The sequence below is a fragment of the Macrobrachium rosenbergii genome, chromosome 55 (genome assembly GCF_040412425.1).
Source record: "Macrobrachium rosenbergii isolate ZJJX-2024 chromosome 55, ASM4041242v1, whole genome shotgun sequence".
Lineage (NCBI taxonomy): Eukaryota > Metazoa > Arthropoda > Malacostraca > Decapoda > Palaemonidae > Macrobrachium > Macrobrachium rosenbergii.
Genome location: NC_089795.1, coordinates 36,338,914 through 36,364,118, shown reverse-complemented (window position 1 = coordinate 36,364,118; position 25,205 = coordinate 36,338,914). Strand labels below are relative to the sequence as shown.

At 37.1% G+C, this 25,205-nt stretch overlaps 1 protein-coding gene across 1 annotated transcript; it reads left to right on the top strand.

The window, feature by feature from the left end:
• Nucleotides 1-8,609: 8,609 nt before the first annotated feature.
• On the top strand, nucleotides 8,610-24,359 carry LOC136835969 (techylectin-5A-like). Its single transcript, XM_067099906.1, has 4 exons — nucleotides 8,610-9,437; nucleotides 14,318-14,642; nucleotides 18,733-19,206; nucleotides 22,004-24,359. Exons 1-4 carry the CDS (start codon nucleotides 9,353-9,355, stop codon nucleotides 22,167-22,169), a joined length of 1,050 nt encoding a protein of 349 aa, XP_066956007.1. The 5' UTR covers nucleotides 8,610-9,352; the 3' UTR covers nucleotides 22,170-24,359.
• Nucleotides 24,360-25,205: the final 846 nt, after the last annotated feature.

Sequence of the window (25,205 nt, the reverse complement as noted above, 5' to 3'; positions counted from 1 at the left end):
TCATGGGTTCTATCCTTAATCAAGTGGAGAACAACCATGGCCTTGTGTCAGAAGCTCAGAAGCAGCAGTTTGTGTATTGCTTAGGGTGCCTTTCAAGAGGAATTTGCAGCACCTGGAACCTTGTAAATGTCAGTTTCTCTGCTTTCTTGGATATTGTAAAATTTTTTGCTGTCTACTTTCAAGGTTATCATTCCATACTTTCGTTGGTATTACGTCATGCTATTAGATCTGGCTGATGATCGGCACCTTAAGGTTTTAAAGTCAGTTGAAATGAAAGCTTCTTCAGCTCGGAACTGGATCAATCTTTTTCAATTTAGACGCATGTCAAAAGTTTACCTGCAGATTCTTTTGAGCTTCTGGAGTGAGTTCCATTGAATTATTTACTATGAAAACTTCTTTTATTTAGCACTGTCAACAGTTAAAAAGAGTAAATTTATTGCAACCACTCTTCTTAAGGCTGTTGTAAGGGGATGCTATTTTATCTTTTTGCATTATAGCTGAGAATGAGGTTAAGGCTAGGTTTTGAGAGAACTGTAAGAATTGCATTTAACCTCAGGTGGGGAAGAAGAGAAAACAATTCTTTGTTATGTTGGGGCAATTAAAACTTGCTTAGATAGGTTAAGCCTGAAATAGGCAGTTATCCTTTTATTTTGTGATTTTAGAACCTAGAACATCTGTGTCAAAGGTTAAGCCTGGAGGAGACAAAATTAACATTCTGTTTTGTGGTTTTAGAAAACATAGATGACCTTGTCAAAGAAACATTAATAAAAGTAAAAAAAAATCATCAAATTAATGGCCATGTATGATAACACTAATCTATTAGCATTCATTATTGATTTGAAATTTAATTTGCATAAATATAGAATTGGATTTTATTTATTGATGAAAGTAGAATTTATAAAGAATAGACTCCGTCCTAAATATGATTAGCATCTGATTGTCTGTCTCTGTCTGTCTGGCTAACTGTCTCTGTTTGCCTGTCTATCTCCGTCTGTTTATCTGTCTCTGTTTGTTTGTGTCTCTACCTGTCTCTGTTTGTTTGTGTCTCTACCTGTCTCTGTCTGTTTGTCTCTCTGTTTACTTGTCTGTCTATCTTGTCTCAGTGTCTGTCTGGCTAACTGCCTCTGTCTATCTATCTCTGTCTGTCTGTCTCTGTCTGACTGTTTACCTGTGGTTGTCTGTCTGTGTGTTTATTTGTCTGTCTGATTGTGTCTCTATCTGTCTGTGTCTGTTTACCTGTGTCTGTGTTTGTGCATCTCTACCTGTCTCTGTCTGTTTGTCTCTCTGTATGTTTGTATGTCTGTTTGTCTTTATGTCTGTGTCTGTCTCTCTCTCTGTTTGCCTGTCTCTTTGTGTGTCTCTACCTGTCTGTCTATCTGTCTGTTTACCTGTGTCTGTGTTTGTGCATCTACCTGTCTCTGTCTGTTTGTCTGTCTGTCTCTGTCTGTATATCTGTCTCTGTATGTTGTGTGTCTGTTTGTCTTTCTGTCTGTGAGTGTCTCACTCTCTGTTTGTCTGTCTGTTTTGTGTCTCTACCTGTCTGTCTGTTTGTCTGACTGTCAATCTGCCTCTGTCTGTGTGTCTGTTTATTTGACTGTCTATCTGTCTCTGTCTGTCTGGACCCGCCCAGGTATCAGTTTCAGCGTAGTTGGTGGTTTTCAAGATGCTGTTTTAAAAGGAATTCTATCCACCAGTTTTGGGATGCCTCGGTGACGTCGCAGTCTCTCTCTCTCTCTCTCTCTCTCTCTCTCTCTCAATATACAAAATAATGGAGTATATAGCCTGGCACAATAGTTTATATATCGGAGATCATTTCTTATGAATAATATCAGTGACAGAAAACTGATACTTTTCTTTATAAGAACTTTTCTTTATAAGAAATATATATATATATATAATATATATATATATATATATATATATATATATATATATATATATATATATATATATATATATATGTATATATATATATATATATATATATTTTTATAAATATTACTGCTGTTAGCCCTCGATGTATTTAGGTGTAGGAATATTAGTCAGTGAACCTGGACAGAGAACATCTCTGCCCGCTTGTAGGCTAGGCAATTCAAAATAACGATCACAACAGTTATGTATATATATATATATAGCTATATATGTATATATATATATATATATATATATATATATATATATATATATATATATATATATATATATATATATATATATATATATATATATATATATATATATATATATATATATATATATATATATATATATGTGTGTGTGTGTGTGTGTGTGTGTGTGTGTGTGTGTGTGTGTGAAAGAAAGAGAAAAGATCCAAATAGGCTCCCTGCTCCTAAGCCGAGCCATGTTTACAAACATACCAGACAGCGCCACCTCGAACTCCGTCTATAACTTCATTGATTACTTTTCGTTATCTTCCTTCCTTCCTCCCTCCCTCGCCCATTTATCCCTGTTTACACTTTCCCAGTCAGAAGAAGATGGATCGTCCATCCGGCCGTGCCAGAGCTTCATTATCATCTGAAGCACCTACGAAAATCGAGTTTGTTTTTTCTAATCCCGCGAGACTGGAGAAGTTGATTATCATACAGTTCTCTCGTTAAACTGTCCAAGTGGGCATGTGCTAGGTCCAGGCTAACGTCCAGCGGCCCCCCAACCGCTGTCAGCCCTCCGGCGTTGTGTCCCCTTCAGGTGGTAGTGGTGGTGGCCAGTCCAGGAGCTTTGGCCCCCCAACTGCTATCGGGCCGACTTAAACTGGGACACTGACGCTCATCAGCAATTCCTTTCTTCAAGTCGTTGGTCATCAGTATTGCCATTTATTTCCATGGGATCTTGTTCCCCTATTTCTCCTTCTCTTCTCCTTGGGATCTTTCGGCCGTTGTTGCTAGCAAACTCGCTTTCTCTCGATCCCTTTCTTATTTCTTGTGACGTATCGTTTAGCTGTGTGTCGCCCTCCTGCTGAACAACTCGTGCTGGTTGATGTAAACTTTAGTTTTTGGATATGTCCTCTGTGACTTTTTGAAGACGGGAATGAGGAGAAGGAGAAGGATTCGGGCTTCGAATTCAGCTTTGGGAGCCTTTACAGGACCTCTCTTTAGTGTTATAATAGCCTGGAGATATGAAGGCTCCTGGCTCCGAATCCAGCTTCGTGGGGCTTCACAAGTCCTCGCGTTAGTATAATAATGAACTGAAGACGTTAAGAAGGATTCTGGCGGAGAGAGACAGACAGAGAGAGCGAAAGAGTGAGAGAGAGCGAGAGAGACAGAGACAGAGACCGAGTTCATACATTGCATAGCATGAGATGGATGTCATAACAGATAATGAGTGGATATAATATACTTTTCAAAGCGGAAAGAAAGAGAGAGAGAGAGGAAAGTTGAGCCGCTACAGAGATTTCGACACCCGAATGATTGCAGGTAAATGGCATAAATATTCGATAAGTGGTTTTATCATTCGTTAAATCTATGAAAGTGATGTGTAATTAGGTATTATCTTTGATCTTAAGGAAAAATAGCAAAAACATTATTATTATTATTATTATATTCCACCAGATGAAGCACTTAATACTGGTCCTTGAATATATCAAAAATATATATTTCATGCATCAAAATGCCTCTAAAATTGGTAAAAAACAAACCCTCCAGCTGCAGGGGCTTGCTGCGCTCGCCTGGTTCATCTTCCACAAAAGTAACCCCCGTTACTAAATTTCTGGCTATGCCCTTGAATCTATCCAGTTATAATGGCTTTTTGTCGAGGTGTTGAAATATTTTAATGACTCTCTCTCTCTCTCTCTCTGCTAATTGGATTCTCTTTCGTGCTTTTATAACCACGTCTTACTTGCAAAACCACTGCTTTCGACGTTCCCATAATGGTTATCATCAGTCATCTTACGGATCGACGCTTCATCGTGTTTTCATCTACTGCCAAAGGCTGGAATTCTCTGGCACTTTTGCTTCCCCTTGTGCTAGTTGGGTTGTCCCTCTCATTATTAGTCATGCTAAAAGTGTAAATAAATAGGTTCACATAACGTCAGCTTTTTCCTTCGAACTCTCGATGAGAAAGAAAAAGTTAATGTTAAGTTACTTACACGAGGTAAGTAAAGTGTGTTTTTAACGTTTTGTTATCCAGCATTTTTGGAATTAAATTCTTATTCATATGTAACTCATTAATCTCCTTTCTTGTTTCACAGCGATACATATTTCATGAAATTTTGCGTGAGTGTTTTGCAATTAACTGTCTGAGCGACAGAGGGCGTTTCCCTTGTCCATAATAAAACGAAATCGCGTAAACTGTCACACTTATTTTATCCTACTTTTCTGTGCTGAATATGCAAAGTTTATGACAAATGAAATTTCATGATTACAGTATAATGAATTTAGATATCCAGGAGACGTAGATGATGTGTAGAATTAGGATGCCAATGCGCCTGTGCGATGCTGGTCATATATTGCTGAATAACAAGCATCACGTGATCAGTACCGTGCAGTAAGGGGCGCCATTTTTAACTCGTGCATGGTTTGGGTACTAAGTTAAAGTCTCGTTGCACCCCTTGACATAAAGTGCAGAAAAATAGTTTCTTGACTATATGCGAAATAATTAAATGACATCAAAGTGATATATGATGAACAAGGATTGGGGAAGTCGAGAGAGACAATTTGCTGACACCGCTGTTCATGAGGCCCCGCCCTAATGGAGAAAGAACGAAGCTACAGCCATCTAACCTTCGTAATATTGATCTCATTGAAACTTTTAGGTCAGTTCTCTTTTCACTTATTTAGCGCTGGCTAACTCAGTCGGGAGACAGCTTCAGAATTCTCTTACGTCTTTCGTCAGTGGTGTCAAGGGTTTTTTTTTTTTTAAACACCGTTGTCGAGATGATGTAAATCGTGAAGAGGTAGAGGAGAATTTGTTTTGCTTAAATTTTCGTCTGGCATGCGGTTTCTGTGATGACCGACGGAATTAACATAATAGACCAGCGAGGAGTACATGAGAGCCTTGTTACTTCGGTTGGCAAATAATTACAGAATCTGAGTTTCATACATAAATACATGTTCATCGCCAACTGCGAAGGTATTTTTGCTCTCTCTCTCTCTCTCTCTCTCTCTCTCTCTCTCTCTCTCTCTCTCTCTCTCACACACACACACAAACAAACACACATAAAAAGAAACCAAATTACACAACATTAGTTAACTTAATTTTCTTTGCGTTTCCTTTTGAATGGGATGGTTGTAATTCACCAGAAAACAATGAATATCCACGACGGTGATTTATGCTCAGTACGTTATGAAAGATCCCCTAGGAAAGCTAGGGCAAAACATAGTAAGGAAGTTTTGTTGCCCGTTTTTCGGAACCTCTTTGCTTGAGAGCAGTTTGAAAGGTATCATATTTTATGTTACAAAGAACATTTTCAAATTATTATTCCTCCTCCTCCTCCTCCTCCTCCTCCCTCCTCCCTCCTCCTCCTCCTCCTCCTCCTCCTCCTCCTCCTCCTCCTCAGTGCTGTTGATTGCAACGTTTGTCAAACCTGATTTCATTCTCTAAGTCGCAGTTTCAAAAAGCGGCTGAGCTTGGTAAGACTATTATAGTGCGATTTGTTTTTTGAGTTGACGGTACAGAAGATATTACCGAAGCTTGTTTTTGACGTGTAGAATTTAATGTTTAGTACCTACCGAATACCACTGATTATAATGGGACCGGCGCAGATGTAACCCCCACCCCCCCTCTCCTACCACACAGCTTTTTGGGATAAAAAGACTAAAGCTTTGATATCATGTATATAGTTGATCGCAACATTCCTCTGGTGTTCCGGTTTTCAGTTTCCTGCCACGAGTTTCTGTCAGAGCAAGCTTAAGTTGCCTATTGAAGTGAAGCTCAGTTGTTTATCGTAATGTTTTGGAATTTATTTTATCGAAAGCCAGTGTAGTAGTTTGTGTTTACCGGCCCATCTGTGGTGCAATCGATATATAGTTCAGTAAGATACTAACCTATCAATTTTTAAAATTTGCTGCGAGTATCCATTCGCGGCTATCTCTCGATATGTATCCGTTTTCTTAAGTACTTTCCCAAACAAACTTATTGGTTGTACACCTGGCTGTTTTTCCTCATCATTTTATATCGCGTGGCTTTCACACATATCCTCTTTCTTGTCTTTCTTATGACAGAGATTCCGCAGTTGATGGATCCAGTTCTTCTTAATTTTCCTCACAGAATTCCTTGTCCCATTTGCTTGAATATAGCCAAGGCTTCTTGTGTGCCTATCTTATAAGAACTTTCTTGTGGACATACTTAAACAAGTAAAAAAATGCGCCGAAGTTTCTTCGCCCCAATCGAGTTTTCTGTACAGCCGCTACGGCGTATAATCAAGGCCACCGAAAATAGATCTGTCTTTCGGTGGTCTCGGTGTAATACTGTATGAGCCCCGGCCCATGAAGCTACAACCACGGCCCGGTGGTGGCCTATCCTATATAGTTGCCAGAAGCATGATTATGGCTAACTTTAACCTTAAATAAAATGAAAACTACTGTGGCTAGAGGACTGCAATTTAGTATGTTTGATGATTGGAGGGTGGATGATCAACATACCAGTTTGCAGCCCACTATCGTCAGTAGTTTTTAAGATCTGAGGGCGGACAGAAAAAGTGCGGGCTGACAGACAAAGCCGGCACAAAAGTTTTCTCTTACAGAAAACTAAAATTCGGCTGAACAGTTACTCTAAACTACATTTTTTGCTGTAAGCCGACACATCTGACATAAGGCTGTTCCCACTTAGTAACAACAAGATTGGTCTTTTGTTTCTTTAGGTCAAGTCGCCGAAGACATTTTTCGTCCCATTTCTGTATCGTAATTCTTCCATCCACACTTTCACTTTCTTAAACTCGCTTCTCATATTTTTACTTACATTGTTTTCACGGCCTTGAGGACCAACACTTGAACATGGACGAGTGGTCACCCTGGACTTTTCAAGAAACATTATTATGTTTAAGCCACCTTTGCCCTCCCCTGATAGGGCTAGTGCCGTCAGTGCATCTCACGAGTTATTTTTTGTTTCGTTTATATTATCTTAGTTTTCTGCATCACATTTCCCTTTAAAGTTTTGTTCATCCAGTCTGCCAGCAATCCCGAGACACCACTTTCATCCTAATAGTTATTATTACTGATAACTTCAGCATTTCATATGGTAATTGTATGGTTCGGACTGCCGCTGTTCAAACCTGTAAAATAATCAGCGGAGAGATATTCTGTGTGGAGTTATGGGCTGATCTAGGAGCAAGAGTCCATGCCAGCACAAGGGTGGCATAATCTAAAACAACGGCGGTAACCTTCGTCCGTCCTTTCTTAGTCTCTCATCCTGTATTTTGTAAGTAAACCCCATATATTTTTCGCAGTGAATTAATTTTGTTGAATTTAATCGTATCTATAGGAAATGAAACTCCCAATATTTTAAGCAAAGAGATTTAGTAAATTAGATTTTGAAAATTTAGGACAACAGTGTTATTACGCGAGTTGAAGCGCTGGTTAGAAGAAACTGCCTATCCAACTATGTACTTAGTAATTAAATGGTCTGCCTTGAAGGTGTGAAATCATTGATATGGCCATGAAAGACAATAAATTTGTTTCAATACTACTCTTGAGATCTATTCAGACCTAAGAATACTACAACATCCCCACCAAGATTGATTCTGCAGAAGATGAAAAGTGAAGAGACCAGATTGTAGTTTATCATTCTAATTTTTCTTTTCCATCCCTTTTCAGAATCTAATATTCGTTGCCCCCTTTCGTGTTTCTTAGAAGGCAAGTGGAGCGTCACCAGCTCCATTGAAGAGGTAAACTTTATCTACCTTGTGTTTTGTCCTGTTTTGACCCCTTTGTGTAAAAAAATGGTACGCATGTGTCTTGTTATTATTTACGATGAATATCCCCAACATAGTTTAATTCATTACCCCATACAGAATTATGTGAATGCGTATATTATCCATTTCTGCGCTCTCCTCTTCATATTTTGGCAGTCATAGTGACTATTATTACAATTAACAATATTTTATAGCAGTAGTAGGAGTAGTATGAGTTGCAGCAGCAGTAGTAGTGGTAGTATTAGTAATAGTAGAAGTAGTAGCACAAATTTCTGTTTGTAGAGCTAGATTTTTCACTCAGCAACTAAACATACTTCCAAGGTAATTGAATTCGATATTATGGAGTATTTGTGGGTTTAAAAAGTCCACGTGTGCATGCATGACATAAATATATGTAACATAAATATATATATATATATATATATATATATATATATATACATATATATATATATATGTTATATATATATATATATATATATTTATTTAATATATATATATATATATATATATATATATATATATATTTAATATATATATATATATATATATATATATATATATATATATATATATATATATATATATATATATATATATATCACACACACACACACACACACACACACACACACACACACACACACACACACACACACACACACACATATATATATATATATATATATATATATATATATATATACAGAGAGACACAGAAAGAGACAGAGATCACACTCGTCTTACAATGTTGTAGTTAATCTAGCGTTCTGAAAAGCAATAGCATGAATTACCTACCTTCAGCAGATAAGCTGTTCTTATCCTAAACTATTGCGCGTCAGGAAACCTCACTCCCAGCTATACTCGAGATGCGTTTGTCCACGCCACTTGTATCTCAAAAGGCTTTGGCGTTAGTCCTCTTAGGGACGGACACACAAATAATCCACTACAGTTCGACACTTTGGTGGCCGGGCAAGAAAACATACAAAAACGACAGAGAAGGGGGGAGGAGAAAGAAAGGTTGGCACATTCCGAGAGTGCAGAAACCTTAAGGCGATTAGAAATCACGGAGAATTGAAAACCACAGACATCGGGATTCACCAGACACCCGGCACAAATCACTCTTGGACCTCTCTGGCCAGTGCTGTGAACTACGTAGAGTTTGCTCAAGTTATTTGTTTAAATGTTTCCCTCTTCCTTTGTTATTTTTAATCTGTCTCTGGAAAAGTTATGTTCTAAACTGTTGGTAGTGAAATCATTTTCCGCGAAGTATTCCATCACTTTTTCATAACTAAATTCATAAAATTGAAAAAAGAATTTGTGAAAAACGACACACCATGGAATAATTCCAATCGCGATTTTTAACTGAATGATGTTTGGGATATAAAAACATTTAATGCACTGAGATTCTTTGTGCGCTCGAGATAAAAATTAAACAGATGCCTCAGTGTTTTTGTGAGTGACTTTTTCAACTAACCTGACGAGAAAATGCAGACTCTGACGATACTTACTGTGTTGGTGGGGTTGGTCTTTTCAGGAGGCAGCCAAGTTACTTCAGACCAGGATGGGAGTGGTGAGTTATTTGAAAATTGTTTTCATGTCAGACGTTTAATTGATGTTCATAAATAACCCATAATGAAGGTTAGAAAGCAGATCGTTGTATGGATCCTCCGGACAGTTAAATTTCCCGACTTCATTTTACTCTAATTGGTCATATTGTTAAAAGTGATAAAATCTTGCATTTTTCCTTATGTCAGTAACCTAGATGTTGTAACGCCAATTTTATAATACATAATCAACCAATCAATCAATCCTGTTTTTATAGTTAGAGAACTGTCTTTTCATTACCGTCACTAAAGTACCATACTCTTTATTTTGTGTCATTCAAAAGTTGTGCATTCTTTAAAAGTACACAGTCACACACTTGTTAGTAACTTTCGATAGATAAATATTGGGTACCATAGCTCAGTGGTAGTGCACTGGCCTCTCGTTTGCATTGTCTATGTTTCGATCCTATCCTGACGCCCACCAGTCAACCTAGCTGGGAATGGGCACCGGTACCAGTGTGGGCCATTGAGAGGGCATAGGGCTAGCACTCTCATTTCCAAAGACTTTCTGAGAACCAGAAGGCTGTACCCGTTCTGGCACCACCCCTCTAAAGAGGAAAAATACGAATTGGTTTGTGTATATATATATATATATATAATATATATATATATATATATATATATATATATATATATATATATATATATATATATATATATATAGAGAGAGAGAGAGAGAGAGAGATATAGAGAGAGAGAGAGAGAGAGAGAGAGAGATATCTGCATGCGTTCATGTGCATGTTTGCACACGTACTATATATGTTCTCCCCAGGCTTTGGTACTTCAACTGACGCCAAAATTGGTATTAAACGCCAGTGAGGCAGATCATTGCATTTCTGTTGTAAGTTCAGAAATATTTGCTTTGCTGTAATTTTATGCAGTTGCATTACGTCAACACCTCAAGTGAGCAGTAACCAAAATAATATTTGCAGAAAAGGCAAAGGATAGGCAATTCTTCACTGAGCTGGTGTATTTCTTTGTTGAATAGGCATGTTGGCTGTTACTGAAGAAAGGAAGCCATTCATCTTGCTTGCAGTGACTGAACCGTGCTTGGGTAGTTCTGTTCGTTTCCATCTTAGCACAAAGAGAATTTAATCTTTTTTAACGGAGCATGAACAGATAACTGAGACGGTTTCAAGTTCATCAGGCTATTCTTTCTCCATGGTATGCAGTTTTCTTCTTTTGGAACCTATGGTACGAGAAAATTGTTTGCCATAATCATCATAATGATTTATATTTTTAATCATATCAAAAGAAACAGTTAATAAATATAGGTACGGGGTGAACTAAGTTCTTGTCAGTGGTTATCCTTGGGCTTCCTGTGCTTTTCTTAAGAGACTGCCGTACTCCAAACAATGCAAATCTCCAACGCTGTTTAGCAGACTGTGGTTGCAGTTGTATGTCAGACGGCGTAAGTTGTGGTAACACCCTGACAAGTAAAATTCGATGGAGCCACAATAGGGGCTGTTAAGCATTACTCAGAGTCCCACCGTTCAGGAAAAGACAGAGAACAGAAAGAATTCTAAATGCAAAGCAACCAGTGAAGCCATACCTACGGTAAGGGACCCGAGTGGTAAGGGAGAGGGGGGGTGTCTGAGTGATGAATGGTATTTTAGTTCATTCATTGGTTCTAACTTTTGCTTAAAAACCCTTCCATTAAAACAAGCTCCCTCCCGTGTTGCAACCAGACACTAAAATGATAACCCTTCTTCGTGTTCTCATAACAAATTCAGTTATGTCACGCATACATTGCATTTTTTAGGAGTTATAGATTGCTGAGGTAGAGTGCGAGACGAATTCATTTCTTGCAACAGGCTCGATTTTCCCCATGTCCCTTTTGTCTTCTGAGGGGTAACTTTTAGCTTAGTATTTCTACTTCTGTCACCGTTTTGGTTGGTTGCACGAGCCCTAGGTAAGGTATTAAAAGGAATAGGAATCCTGGTGTGAACCTGTGGACTCAACTAAACCAACAGGGACCTTCACTGTTTTGTTTCATGTAAGTAAGAATTTCTTTCTTGCTGGCACACTGTGACACATTACCTATTTTAGTGCAAGCCGGTTGCTGTATGGGGCTGCCCTGTTTTACTCCACATACTTCTTCTTCTTCTTCTTTTAACGTGCTTTTTTCCCATTTGTATGGGGTAAGCAACATAAGCTTTATTTCTGTGAGGAACCTGTTGTAATAGCCATTGGTGCCAGTACCTCAGGAGGAGTTAGTGCCTGCTGCTCGTTTCGCAGCGCGTTAGCTGCATCCATGTTCAGCTGAAGGAGTAGCACGATTACACACTGCCACTAACGGAGTTCTCTCATTCCCTCCATTGTGAAAGCGGGGAAGCAGATTTCTTGGAAGTTTTGTGGCTGTCGATGTTAGTTAAACGTTTATTTGCATATCTTGACAACACCCTCTTTTGTTTGTTTTGTCTCTCGTTGCATATGGACATTAGGGTCTTGAGAAGCAATTGCGCCGCGCGCGCGTGTGTGTGTGTGTGTATTATTATAAGAATAGTAATGGATGTTATTATAAGAGTGTTCCTGTTCATCAAAATAACGTTAGCCTGGAGTACGTCTTTCTTTCTCTCTTTCTTTCTTCTTTTCATTTTTTATCTTTTTCTTTCATTCTTTCTTTCGTTCTTTCTTTCTTTCTTTCTCTTTCCTTCTTCCTTTCTTCGCAAGAGCTAGAAGACAAAATAAAGGTTTAGTGTAAGGTTTCCACTCCCTTTGTTCGTACAGGATCTGTTACCGATTTTGTTTCATTCATGATTTTAATTCTTTTCTGTTTATGTTTATAAGAAATCTACAAAATTGTTATTTGAAGACGCCTCACTTGAATTGATCATTCCAGTGTTGTTAATGCAGGGCGCCACAGCATAAAACTTTTCGTTTGAAAGAACCCGGAAACTAAAGTGCCTTTTAGAATTGGACGTATTCTGGCGAATCAATATTCGACTGCGGAAATCGAGCTTGTGTGCGTGTGTCTTAAATGTTAAAGCAAATTCCATAGAGTTTAAGTATACATTTCTTATAAGCCTTTTCTCAGGTCAACACGTGAATCATAGCCACGAATTTAAAAGGTGTTTCACTCTCTCTAACTCTCTTTTTATGTGTGTGTGTGTGTGAGAGAGAGAGAGAGAGAGAGAGAGAGAGAGAGAGAGAGAGAGATAAGAGAGAACCTTATGGTTTTGAGCCTTTTGAGAGTTCAGACTGGCATAAGAATGGAACATTTGAAGATTGACTAATTTCAGAACTTTCATGGTATTAAAAGCCTTTTGTGTCTCACTGTTAGATTTTTATGGCATATATATATATTATATATATATATATATAAGTATATATATATATATATATATAATATATATATATATATATATATATAAAACTGATTATATATTATATATATATATATATATATATTATATATATATATATATATATATATATATATATATATATATATATATATATATATATATATATATATATATATATATATATATATATATATATATATATATATATATAATGTGTGTGTTATAAAAATTAAATTATGCATAATGTATATGCTTATGTGTATATTACTGAATGTAGTAGGAGTGTAGCTATGTAATAGAAGTACTTCGTGCGTAATGCATGCTATTGTGTGTGTGTGTGTGTGTGTAGCTATGAATACAATGTACAGTACTTTGTGGTAATTAGTGTATTTAGTTATTTTTCATACTGAAATGTTCGTAAACACAACGGCCGCTCACATAATTTACATAGACTGCGTCAATATCCTTAGTTCCTGTTATTTTTGTTCTGTATATGTTGCAGCCAATGAAAAACAGGAGATAGTAGCCGCGTATTAACTACAGTAGATATTAGTATCGTTGATTACTAATTAATGTTACAAGCTACCGCTCAGTTGCTTTGTTGACATTATGGCTTAATCGGTATTGTCAAAAAGGAAGACGTGAGAAAAAAAGGCGCAGCAAAGGTGTTGGGCTTTTCGTCGTAATGCTTCTCATTAAACGTCTCAAATTCCCTTTGGAAGAATATTCTCTTGTGGAGAAAAAACCCCCTTAAAGTAAAGGAAAACGTTTATAGGCATGGTTATCATCAATTTCCGTGACATAATTCTGTGGTGAATATGTGGTCTTTATTCATCAATTTCATCATAGTACATAATGCAAAATTGATTTTGTGTCTGTAGATAAAAATGGTATAGAAACACTGAAACGACAGTATGGCTCCTAATGTATGATGAATGTATTTCCAAAAGATGTGTGTGATAAGGTTGTTGTTAGTGAATAAAAGTTAATTTTGATTTACGCTTTATATATATATATATATATATATATATATATATATATATATATATATATATATATATATATATATGTGTGTGTGTGTGTGTGTGTGTGTGTGTGTGTGTGTGTGTACATATGTTATATTTATATATATAATATATGTGTGTGTGTGTGTATATGTATATATATATATATATATATATATATATATATATATATATATATATATATATATATATATATATATATATATATATATATATATATATATATATATATAACAGTGCAGTATGTCGACTAAACGCATTATCCTCAGCAGTTCTTTTGGAATGAGGTTGCTAGCCCCACGTTCTTTGAATTTTTAACCGCAGCTAGTCCTTTGTCATGATCAGAGTTCAGATTTAGGAGAAAATGATTGCATGATGATTTGCTCGTGTTATAAATTATATGCATATTGCTGACGTTTCCAAATAAGATCATGTATTTTATATACATGCGCCACGCCGCAATATCATCCTTATTTTCATCCACATCATGATGATTAATATCATTATCATTAGTCACAGAGATCAAGATCAATGGGTCGGTATCGTTGTCAATCAAAACTGAAGGTGAGGTCACCGCCCTTCTACTCCTGCTTACTCCTGGTGGTCATCAGGAGGTGAAAGTCAACAGTCACTGTAACACTCCTGGGGATAAAGAAGACGTTGCCAGGGGCGACGAAAGGAACTCTGTCGTTGAATCGTCCACAAGGGCATCTGCTTCCAAGGCCAGGCCGGCCAAGGTCACCCTAAACGATATCATTGCCCTCCGGGTCGTAGGCGATCCTCCAGGCGTCACTGAAGGCATGATTACGACAACGCCCTCACCTATTCCCCTTTCCAGGTAAGTGGAGCCAATTATATATATAATATATATATACTGTATATATATATATTTTTTTTTTTTTTCTTTGATGGTTATGACAGACAAATGCTTTGTTGAGAGACAGTTTCCTTAGTAGGGCTAGATCAGTTTTCACAGAAATAGGTCATGCCTGTGGGACTACAGATTTTGATTAGTAGGCAGAGATCTTACCTTTTGGAGACAGGCTGTAATGTTGGAGGGAAATCGTGTTTTATGGATATTCATTATGATCTTAAAGATAGATTATGCTTCTATAAAGGCAGCTTATGCTTTGCCAAGATAAGCTGTAATGTTTGAAGAGCTTGGTTGAATGACTGAGAGACCTTTGATATCTTTGTCTTTGATGTGTTTAGTGAGCTGAAATTGATTATGCTTCTATAAAGGCAGCTTATGCTTTGCCAAGATAAGCTGTAATGTTTGAAGAGCTTGGTTGAATGACTGAGAGACCTTTGATATCTTTGTCTTTGATGTGTTTAGTGAGCTGAAATTGTCCGGAATAGATCGTTTTAAGCCAGAAATTGCAGTTCGTCTGTATACCACCCCTTAAGTGGTAAGCGAGAAAATGCTTCGATTTGCTTATGATACGTGTCATTTATCATTTACTCTAAAGAAGAAAAAGACTCGTATCACATATATATATATATATATATATATATATATATATATATATATATATATATATATTTATTATATACATATAATATTATAAATATATATATATATATATATATATATATATATATATATATATATATATTTATATTAATAAATCAGTGAGAAATTTATTCGGTTCTTTGTTTGAAATATCATTACATTTTCGCATTTCAGCTGAATGCCATTAACCCAGCAAGGAAATGCCAGTCGTAATTTGTCCGTAACACGGCAGGGAAGACTTTGAATTTTACATGGACTCTTTGATGATGACATTTAACAGGAACCGTAGGTAGCAGCAGATTAGCTGGGAATGCCGTTGTGTTCTGAGAGAGAGAGAGAGAGAGTGGTGTTGGGGGGGGAGCTTGTTCATAGAATTTTTTCATGGCAATTTGCAGATAACAAGAGCTTAGTGTATGACACCATCTTATCACCGTTATATCTGTTTAGTGAGCCAATCCATGGAACTGCATTTCCCATTTGTTAATTTTCTCCACTTAAAGATAGATTATGCTTCTATAAAGGCAGCATATGCTTTGCCAAGATAAGCTGTAATGTTTGAAGAGCTTGGTTGATTGACTGAGAGACCTCTAAAAGCCATTAAAGGTGGAGAGGGGAATTTTGTTTAGCTAATATAATAGCATTGTCAAAAACATCACAAGTTGATCGAATCCTTCATATTAACGGTAAAGTAAACAGGAGAAACTCGTACTTGTTTTAAAGATTTTTTGTTTCCATCTTGGTGATATGATGAATGATCTTGGTAGATGAATCATGGACGCTGGTTTAGTTGAAAACCTAAAGGCTCTTGAAGGACGTACATACATACATACATACATGCACTTGCAATAATATCCCCATTTATATACAAATACTCGCATCGTGATTGTAGCCCCTCACTCGAACCGGTCAGTAAAGGTACCACTGATAACACCCTTGTCAATTGTGACGAAAGGACCACATGGAACTAAGCCATATGTATACTGTTTAAGAACCTATGCCGTGTCCTCAGAGGCGAAGACATATCTTTAAAATCTGATGCAAAATACATGTGCAGAAGTCTTGTTAAGCATTATGGGAACACTTCGTCCCGTTTGAATGTGTACTTCCTGTTTTTGGAAGCAACTGAGGATCTTGCCTATCAGTTCGATTCATAGCTTTAACTAAACTTCTTATCTAAAATTGTTTGCATTAAAAACAAATAGTATAACAAGCAAACAACCAAAATGGTTAGAGAAAAGTTACTCATCCTTCAACTGTCTAATCAGTGTTAAAAGTCTCTGTGGAATAACATTTCCAGTCTCACGACTGCTTTCACGCGTACTAAATGCCACCTCAGCATTGTCTAACTTCTGACATATACTATTCGGTTCGCCTCCATCGTGCATGCAGTCTCTGAATTCCTGGATATACATATTTTACATACTTTAGTCATATTCCCAGTCACTTGCTACGCTGGAGATGTAGTTACAGAATAATACTGCAAGCCCCGTTTATACTTAAAATCCATGGCGATCAATGTAGACATTCGTGCCCTTATACTCTTCAGGAACTTTAATTTTTTTAATAACTGCCAAGCTTTGGAATTCTCTTCCTGGTTCTATAACCTCCATTCCTTTAAGAGGCAGTGCCATGGCTTCCTTCGTGGTGAAGCCCTACCCCTCTTTCTTCCTTTTCTGTTTTCTTATTTATTTCGGTTCTGAAACAGGACATCAGGTTTCTCCACCTGTGGATACGAGCGTAACGAGGAAAGTAATCGAAGATGATGTAGCAGCTTTAACTTACCGTGCCCTAAGAGTAAAAAAGGAAATACTGTATTTATGAAGACAGATGGTTGAAGGGCAGCTAATTCAAGTATTCGTAATGGTAAAGCGTCTCCTGTAATTAGAATTCTAATACGCTGATATTTATGACCATCCTGTAGTTCACGTCACATTATGCTGACAGAGTAAGATCCAAATTTGTTAAACAAAGGTGATTTTGATCGATTCTTTCTCAGGTTTGTACTTGATTACAGTATTCCCTTACGCTTACTATTGTCCACCACATCCTTTTAGCAAGAGCCGAACACAAGGTGGACATGTGTAGGAACTCTGTGCCCCAAAGACGTACCTGTACAGAAATTTAGTGAAAGTGTTAGATTTTCATTCACAAAGTAGAGGAGGAATTGGGTCAAACTGGCCATAGAGTATATGAGATACATATTGCACGCTTTCACTTCCTGGACTGAAGGCTCCCAGTGCCTTCGTTTCTCTTCCCCCTCATACCGACCTTCTCTGCGCGACGTCCGTATTCAAATATTCATTTCGTTCTCTTATCAAGTATTTCTTCGTCATCGATTTCCATCGATGGTCTCGCAGAGAGAGAGAGAGAGAGAGAGAGAGAGAGAGAGAGAGAGAGAGAGAGAGCTCAGCACAGCCTTTCAAGACTGAGCAATGAAATCAAGAGTTCATTGCATTTGTCCTTTCATTTAATCAAACAGTTCTCACCGAGTGGGACTTCTTTCCATGAGAAATGCTTCCCAGTTAGATATAATTATTTCTTGGTTTTTGTCGGAGTTCAGAGCTTACGAAACAGAGTAGAGACAGTTTTTCTTTCTCACTGCATAATTATAAATCATTATATATCTAGCTTAGATCATGACGTTTGTAGTTAATCGGAAGAAAAGCCTCGATAAAAATTGTCGGTTTAGAAGCACAGATCCATGTCATATACAGTATATAATTTTGTTCGCAAACTAGAAACTGTGCATTGATCTCAAGATTCAAAGGATATAAATCTGTAGTGGTTTATGACTGCTTTGGTAAATAAGAAATGCCATAATCTGACGTTTTCTTTAGTGTACGAAAAGTCTGAAGAAACCACCTCTGGGAATTTTTTCTTCTCTCTCTCTCTCTCTCTCTCTCTCTCTCTCTCTCTCTGGTTAGACTTTCTGGAAACCCCGTAGTATTTTTCCCAAGGTTTGTAATTATTGAAAATTAAGGGAGTAAAAACATATCGAAGGAAAGCCAGCAAACCTGTGAAACTAGAATCAGGGAGAGAGTTCCATGGCTTGTTAGCAGGACGAAATAAATTCAAACTGCGTCGTCCGTCCACGAACTGCTATTTCCACACGGCAAATTTGACATTCAGGGGCTTAGAAATAGAAGAATGAACTGTTCCTTCGAGCTCAGTGGAAGAGTGTTCAAAATAGTACATATCGAAAGAGCAATATGGACAAAGAGGATGCAATAAAATATTGCTTTTGATTTGTGCTTGTAGCGTATGTTTTAAAAAAAATCCTAGATATAAGAGCAGTGTTTCAAAGGGCCGGAAAGAACTTCTAAATTATTACTATAATAGACCATACTAGAGAAAAACTGAAAGTAATTCCTCTTGCAGTGTTCATAGGTAAAAATATTCGCCGGCTGTTTTGCAGGAACTGCCTTGATCTTCAAGCATTAGGAGAAGGAGAGAATGGCGTCTACGTCGTCTACCCTTACGAATGCTGTTCCAATCGCTCGGTGAGGGTTTACTGCGACTTCGAAACCGACGGCGGGGGCTGGACGGTGGTCCAGAGACGGGGATTATATGCTTTCCAGGAAGACTTTTACCGTGGTTGGCATTCCTACGTCGATGGCTTCGGAGACCTGTCCCAGGAGTTCTGGCTGGGCCTCAACAACATCCACGCCCTCACAAACCAGAGCGTCTACGAGATTCGTTTCGACCTGGAGGATTTCGAGGGAGAGAGACGGTGGGCGAAGTACAGCTACTTTCACGTAGGCGAAGCGTCCACTGATTACAGGATGGAGGTCGGTGGCTACGCAGGTACCGCCAAGGATTCCTTCACAAGGCATAACGGTATGCCTTTTGCCACCAGGGATCGCGAATCTTCAAACAAGTGCGCCTCTACGTAAGTATTATTTTTGTCCTTTCTTTCTTGCGTTATTTTCGACCGTCGCTCTTTGTATATATTCGTGATGCTATTGTAAATGATCCTCTTCTCTTCCGCTATTCCACGTTTGCTTGTAGTCAGTTGTGTTTCTTTCAGTGTAGCTAGATAGTCCTCTCTTAGGATCTTCTAAATTTCCTCTTGTAATCAACAGAATTCTCTCTCTCTCTCTCTCTCTCTCTCTCTCTCTCTCTCTCTCTCTCTCTCTCTCTCTCTCCTCTCCTGACTGGTGAAAGTTGTGAAAATAATGGAATTTTAAAAATAAGGACGTTTTAGTTGATAAGGATACTTGCACAGCGTTAAAGTGACATGATTCAGTCATGTGTCACATGATTCTAGTTGTTGTCGAGGTAAGGCAAAAAAAAAATGGCTTTACTGAGATAAATAAGATGACTAAGCATTATCATTTTTAAGGTCTGATCCTAGCAGTAGCATTTCCTAGCATATATCAAGGCAGCAAGAATTAGCTCAAGTGACCTTGCCATTATAATATTTCCCAAAGTGCAGACTTCTTTTACAGAAATTTCTGGATGACCTAAAAATGAGATCTTTTTTAAAGAATCTTGGGCGTGTGATTAAATGAATATGAACTTGATTATTGAAGGTGCTGTAAATCAGGTTTAATTTATGCTCATATCTATCACATTTACTTCTGTCAATTGTATTATGCTCTAACAACACTGTGATCTCTTAAGGTTCACTTTTCATCTACCGTCGTATATTTCAGGGATCTAGTTGACCGGTTGTCTTTCTTAGATCCCATAACGTCATGCAAGAATCACAGCAGTTTCAACCATCCTCAAAAACTGAGATATAAAACATTCATGATATTCTTCTATATTTAGTGTCTGTTAGGTATTTGTTTGTTTAATCAGATTTGTCTAACCCTTTTAGTATTTTGTAAGTTTCGGGTACCTTTCGCTCGTCTTTCTTTCATTTTCATGTGCATGCACTGATTATTGCTCTTTTTATAGTTATCGCTGTTATTTCGTTGTTGTTTTCTTTGTTTTAATATTAATATTACAAGCAAAGTAGCAACTGTTGTTGTTTTCTTTATTGTTTTTATATTATTAATATTACAAGCAAAGTAGCAACTCTAGTTGGAAAAGCAGAATGTTACCATCTAAGTGCTCTAATATGTAAACGATAAAGACGAATAACAAATAAAAAACATAATGACAAATAAATAAGTAAATTACTGTGCTGTGAGACTCATGTCAACCACTTCAGCAAAAAAGCATTTGTACCAACTCAGCGAGATAACCCCAGCCTTTGAACTTTGGAACTTGTGGCGTCCTGATGATTCACCACACGATTGGGAGGAAGATCATTCCACATTTTGGTCCAAGCGTGATTGAAACTTAAATAAGACAGTATTAAACCTTACATGAGAGAATGAAAAACCGTTAGATTCACCCGCATATACTGTATATTACCATATGGTGGCCAGCATAGTGTGGGAAGATGTGAATGCTAAGGATGATCAGTATTATGAAAAATTTTGTAGAGCACGCGCAGTGAGCTGGTTGAACGGCGTTACCAGAGATGAATATCGACATCAGGGATAAGAAATTTAACAGAACTTTAAATTTTTTATCCATGAGTATAGACATGAGTCTGTCACCGAACACCAAACATTCGAACAATATTCAGTAGGGCATAGAAAAATTAAATAATTCCTCTGTATAGGTCTCCAAAGATCATGAAAGACTTTCTCAGTGCAAAGTACTGATGTTTTGTGCAACAAGAGTTCTCAAAAGTGAATCTGCAAAAATGAAGAATACCTAGAACTGTAAGAGTCGCAGACTTACTAACATGGTTCATAATTTGCACCATATACTAATTTTACTAAGTATCAGTTGGATTCAGCTGCCAATTTTTATATTCAGGTGATGGGATCGATGCAAACAGAGTAGCTCCATCTGCATATGCAAAAGAGTTTTTTTTTTCTTTAAGGCCAAGCCACATTTCATGCATATATGATATAAGAGTTAATGAGATAACACTACCCAGAGGAGCACCAGAGATTGCATTCCTGTTGTCGGTATACTGTAATGCCAGTCAGCAACAACTCTTTGGTTAGAAATGCAACAGTAATTATGAATAATCCTATGATAATTAAATCCCATGTATCACTCAAATATTCATATGATTTTGCTAATGTCAAAAAAAAATAAATCATAGTTGCCCAAGAGAAAAATGTCAATCTAGCCTCACTTTTCAAAATAGTACCTAAAACGCTTGGGAATTCGTAGACTTTATTCTGATGAGTTATTAATTAACATTAATCTGTTAGATAGACTTCCTTCGGGTGTTGAAGTGGCGCACGTGTGTCCCTTATCTCACATTCCTTTCTCATGTTGAATTGTAGCCTAAGGGAATTTTAAGTGCCTCTCTCTCTCTCTCTGTCTGTCTCTCTGTCTCTCTCTCTCTCTCTCTCTATATATATATATATACTCTATCTCTATATATATATATATATATATATATATATATATATATATATATATATATATATATATATACTTCTATGTAATAATTGATTATTTTACTCTGCTATTCTGAGAATATATTGTTTTACCCATGAATAAGCCTGGTGGTTTATATTCTTATTATATTCTTTATGTAGTCAATTACACTGGTTTACTCTAAAAAAAACCATAATTATTAATTAAATCAAGATACTTCAGATGAATATCGTTGTAATAATATGGCAGGGATGATGAAAACTAACAATTGTTTATTGAATCTGGTCCAGGTACAAGGGAGCCTGGTGGTATGCCATCTGTCATGACTCAAACCTCAATGGCCAGTACTTACGGGGTCAACACCCATCCTACGCCGACGGGGTCAACTGGCGCTCTTGGAAGGGGTATTACTACTCCCTTAAGTTCACCGAGATGAAGATCAGACCTAAGTTGTGAGTCTCTGTGGAACGGGAAGCATCTGAAATGGAATATGTGAGTTTCTGTGGAACGGGAAACATCTGAAATAGAATATGTATGAGTTTCTGCGGAACGGGAAACACTGAAGTAGAATTTGTGAGTTTCTGTGGAATTGAAAGGATCCAGAGCAAAATATCTGTGAGTTCCTGAGAAATCGAAAACATTAGGAAAAGACAGAGTATTTGCAAGTGTCTGTGGAAAGGAAAGCACCTGGAGTAGAGCATCTCAAAAGTAGTCTTTTAAGAGGTTCCCAGTGAGTGACTGCGGTTTCATGTTATTTCTCTTCTCTGCCTGTTCGCGTATTCTCTTTGATTTTTTACTTTTACTTCAGATGTGTGTTTCGTTCATGCATCAGGTCAGTTTCAGACCACTTGAAATATATTTAGACTACTAATACTGAAGAAGTGAAAATGAACTTTAAGGTCTCTTACATTAAAATCATTCACAAATTCCATTTAATGCATATTAAAATAACTTAACATGATCTATAATGTTATTTTAGCTATAATAAATTAACAGTATAAGTAATAGTGTTTGTAAGGAAGAATCAAACACGTCACAGGTTTGATTATTTTATTTTGGATTCCGAGGTGTTTTCAACTCTTAGTGACATAGACTGGAAAATACATCCTATGACATCAACCACATCAGTTTTACAGAACCAACAACAACAACAACAACAACAAAGACTAATGGTTATAGACTGACGGAAGAATCGTTCTGTTCAACAAGTTGGTGAAAAAACATTTGACCCTACTTAACATCTTGCGCAACAAGAACAAACAGATGAATAAACACTCGTCCATGCGCTTCTGTGGAACATCTTAAGAGATAAAAAGTTGCATTATGGGTAACTCCGCGTATAGAGGTGATTTTGGTGTGCTCCCAAGAACTTCGGTGATTCTTTTGCCAAGGGCTTTTAAGGTGTTAGTCCATCTCGCTATTCGCATTTAATTTGAGGAACGAGACTAACAGTTGTTTTGTCGATAGGTACACTTGAATGATCTCTCTCTCTCTCTCTCTCTCTCTCTCTCTCTCTCACACACACACACACACACACACACACACACACACACACACACACACACACACACACACACACACACACACGTGTTTACACAATCAAGACACGCTTTAACTTGACTATTTGTTACATCATAAAGAAAGGAGGAAAAATGTGAGGAGTCGGAGTGAACAATGTAGGAACTGAGATTCGGTAGGCAAGTGGGACCCATTTGCTTGTGTTGCGTGACTTTGTTGTCATGAGTATGCTATTCCTGTTATGTCATAAGTATGCTATTCCTGTTCTTATTCCGGAAATTTATACCAGTGGACATTGGTTCATCTTGTGTAGGTGTAATACTACTAGACTGTTAATGAAAACAAAATCCCAATTCAGCCCATATTTCTTTGATCTATACTGTACCAGACGTAAACATACACACACGCATAACCTGATGGAAATTGCATTAATCTGCAAGGTTTTCTGTAAACTTCACGTTGAGAATGATTTTGCAGATGCACTATTATGTTATTTTTGGACGGATTCCAGTATATAATTTTTGGACGGTTAAGATATTATAAATAACTTATCTTATTCAGTGAATTGGTACATTAGAACTTTCGAAAACATCAGCATTGTATTATGTTTTCAATTCATGTTATGAAAATGCGATGTGAATAAACCAAGAAGAGTAGACTGCGAATCACTTCTGGCTTTGGGAAACAAAAACGAGAGGATTATAAAGGACTGTGTTAGATTTTTGCTTGTAATTTTGATTTTTGGAACAGATTATTGCTGATCAGTTCGAAAGCCCTGATTTTAAATGTTTGTCGGCCAGCAAATGTGCTTAAGAATATTCATTAGCATAATTTTAATAACGACCATGTTATCAAAGAAGCGACCTGAGTTTTCCAAGGTACTGCTTTATCGACAAATTTCATGCCGTTGCAAAGGGTCGTCCTTTTTGCTCTATCAGGAAGAAGCACTTTTGCAAAAAAAGTGTACGACATTTCGAAAGTGGTTTTTTTATGTTACATACAGTATTAGTAAATTACTTTCATACAATTGTAAAAGTAAAAACAATAAACTCTAATTATTCGTAAAGAATCAAACTACAATATTTTGTTGAAATATACAATGCTTGTAATAAAATTCCATAAACTATATACTATATTTATATGAATAACATCGAAGGCTATAAAGAACTTTTGTCAACATATATACCGGTATATATATAATTTATATAATCTTCGGATTGGCTCTCAGTCCATTATTTCTTTTTCTTCTCCTTTTCCTTTTCCTCCTCTTGCTTTATGAGCCTTCGTTGCTCCAAGGGGAACGTGAGACACCTCCATGCCAGGCGAAGAAATACCCAGAACACCATGCATAGCAAAAAGTAGGGCACGGCGCTCATCACCATGCGCATGATCTGGAAAGAAAATAAATAATTAATTTGCAATGTATGAGATTGATGATACATTGCTTTCATGACTAGAATAATACTGACCGTTAGGGGTTGGTGTATTGGTGCAATGTAAATTGGAACATGATTGTAGGAATTACTATTAAAAATTTACAGAGAGCAAGAAAGAGACAGAAAGTTGATGGAATTACATGTTGAGATGTTCCGTTAGGGTGGTAAAATGCGTGACTGGCTGACCAAGGTGTGTAATGTATGCCTGGTTTATGGAAAAGTTATAAGGGAATAGTTGAAAGGAATGGTTGTTCCTTTGTATAAGATAAAAGGTGATAGAAGTACTGGTAAGAATTACAGGGTGTAACCTTGTTTAGGGGTTTGATCGAGGAAATAAGACAGATGACGTAAAGACTGACTGTGACATTTTCATACTTGTACCACTTTTTCCTTCCATTGGTTCCTCGTTCTGGACTTGGGTTAGACTCTCACTTCTACTAAAGTCCACACACCTATCTAGTACTGTATTAAGACGTTTCCTGAGAAGTAATCAACTAACATTAAATACAGTCAGAAAAGAATATTTCTGAACCTGACT

What these genes read in the sequence shown, in the direction of transcription:
- LOC136835969 (XM_067099906.1), top strand. Translation starts at nt 9,353, where the DNA reads ATGCAGACTCTGACGATACTTACTGTGTTGGTGGGGTTGGTCTTTTCA. An exon ending in TTCAGACCAGGATGGGAGTG is followed by an intron (nt 9,438 to 14,317) that starts GTGAGTTATTTG and finishes CATTATCATTAG; the next exon opens with TCACAGAGATCAAGATCAAT. An exon ending in TCAAACAAGTGCGCCTCTAC is followed by an intron (nt 19,207 to 22,003) that starts GTAAGTATTATT and finishes AATCTGGTCCAG; the next exon opens with GTACAAGGGAGCCTGGTGGT.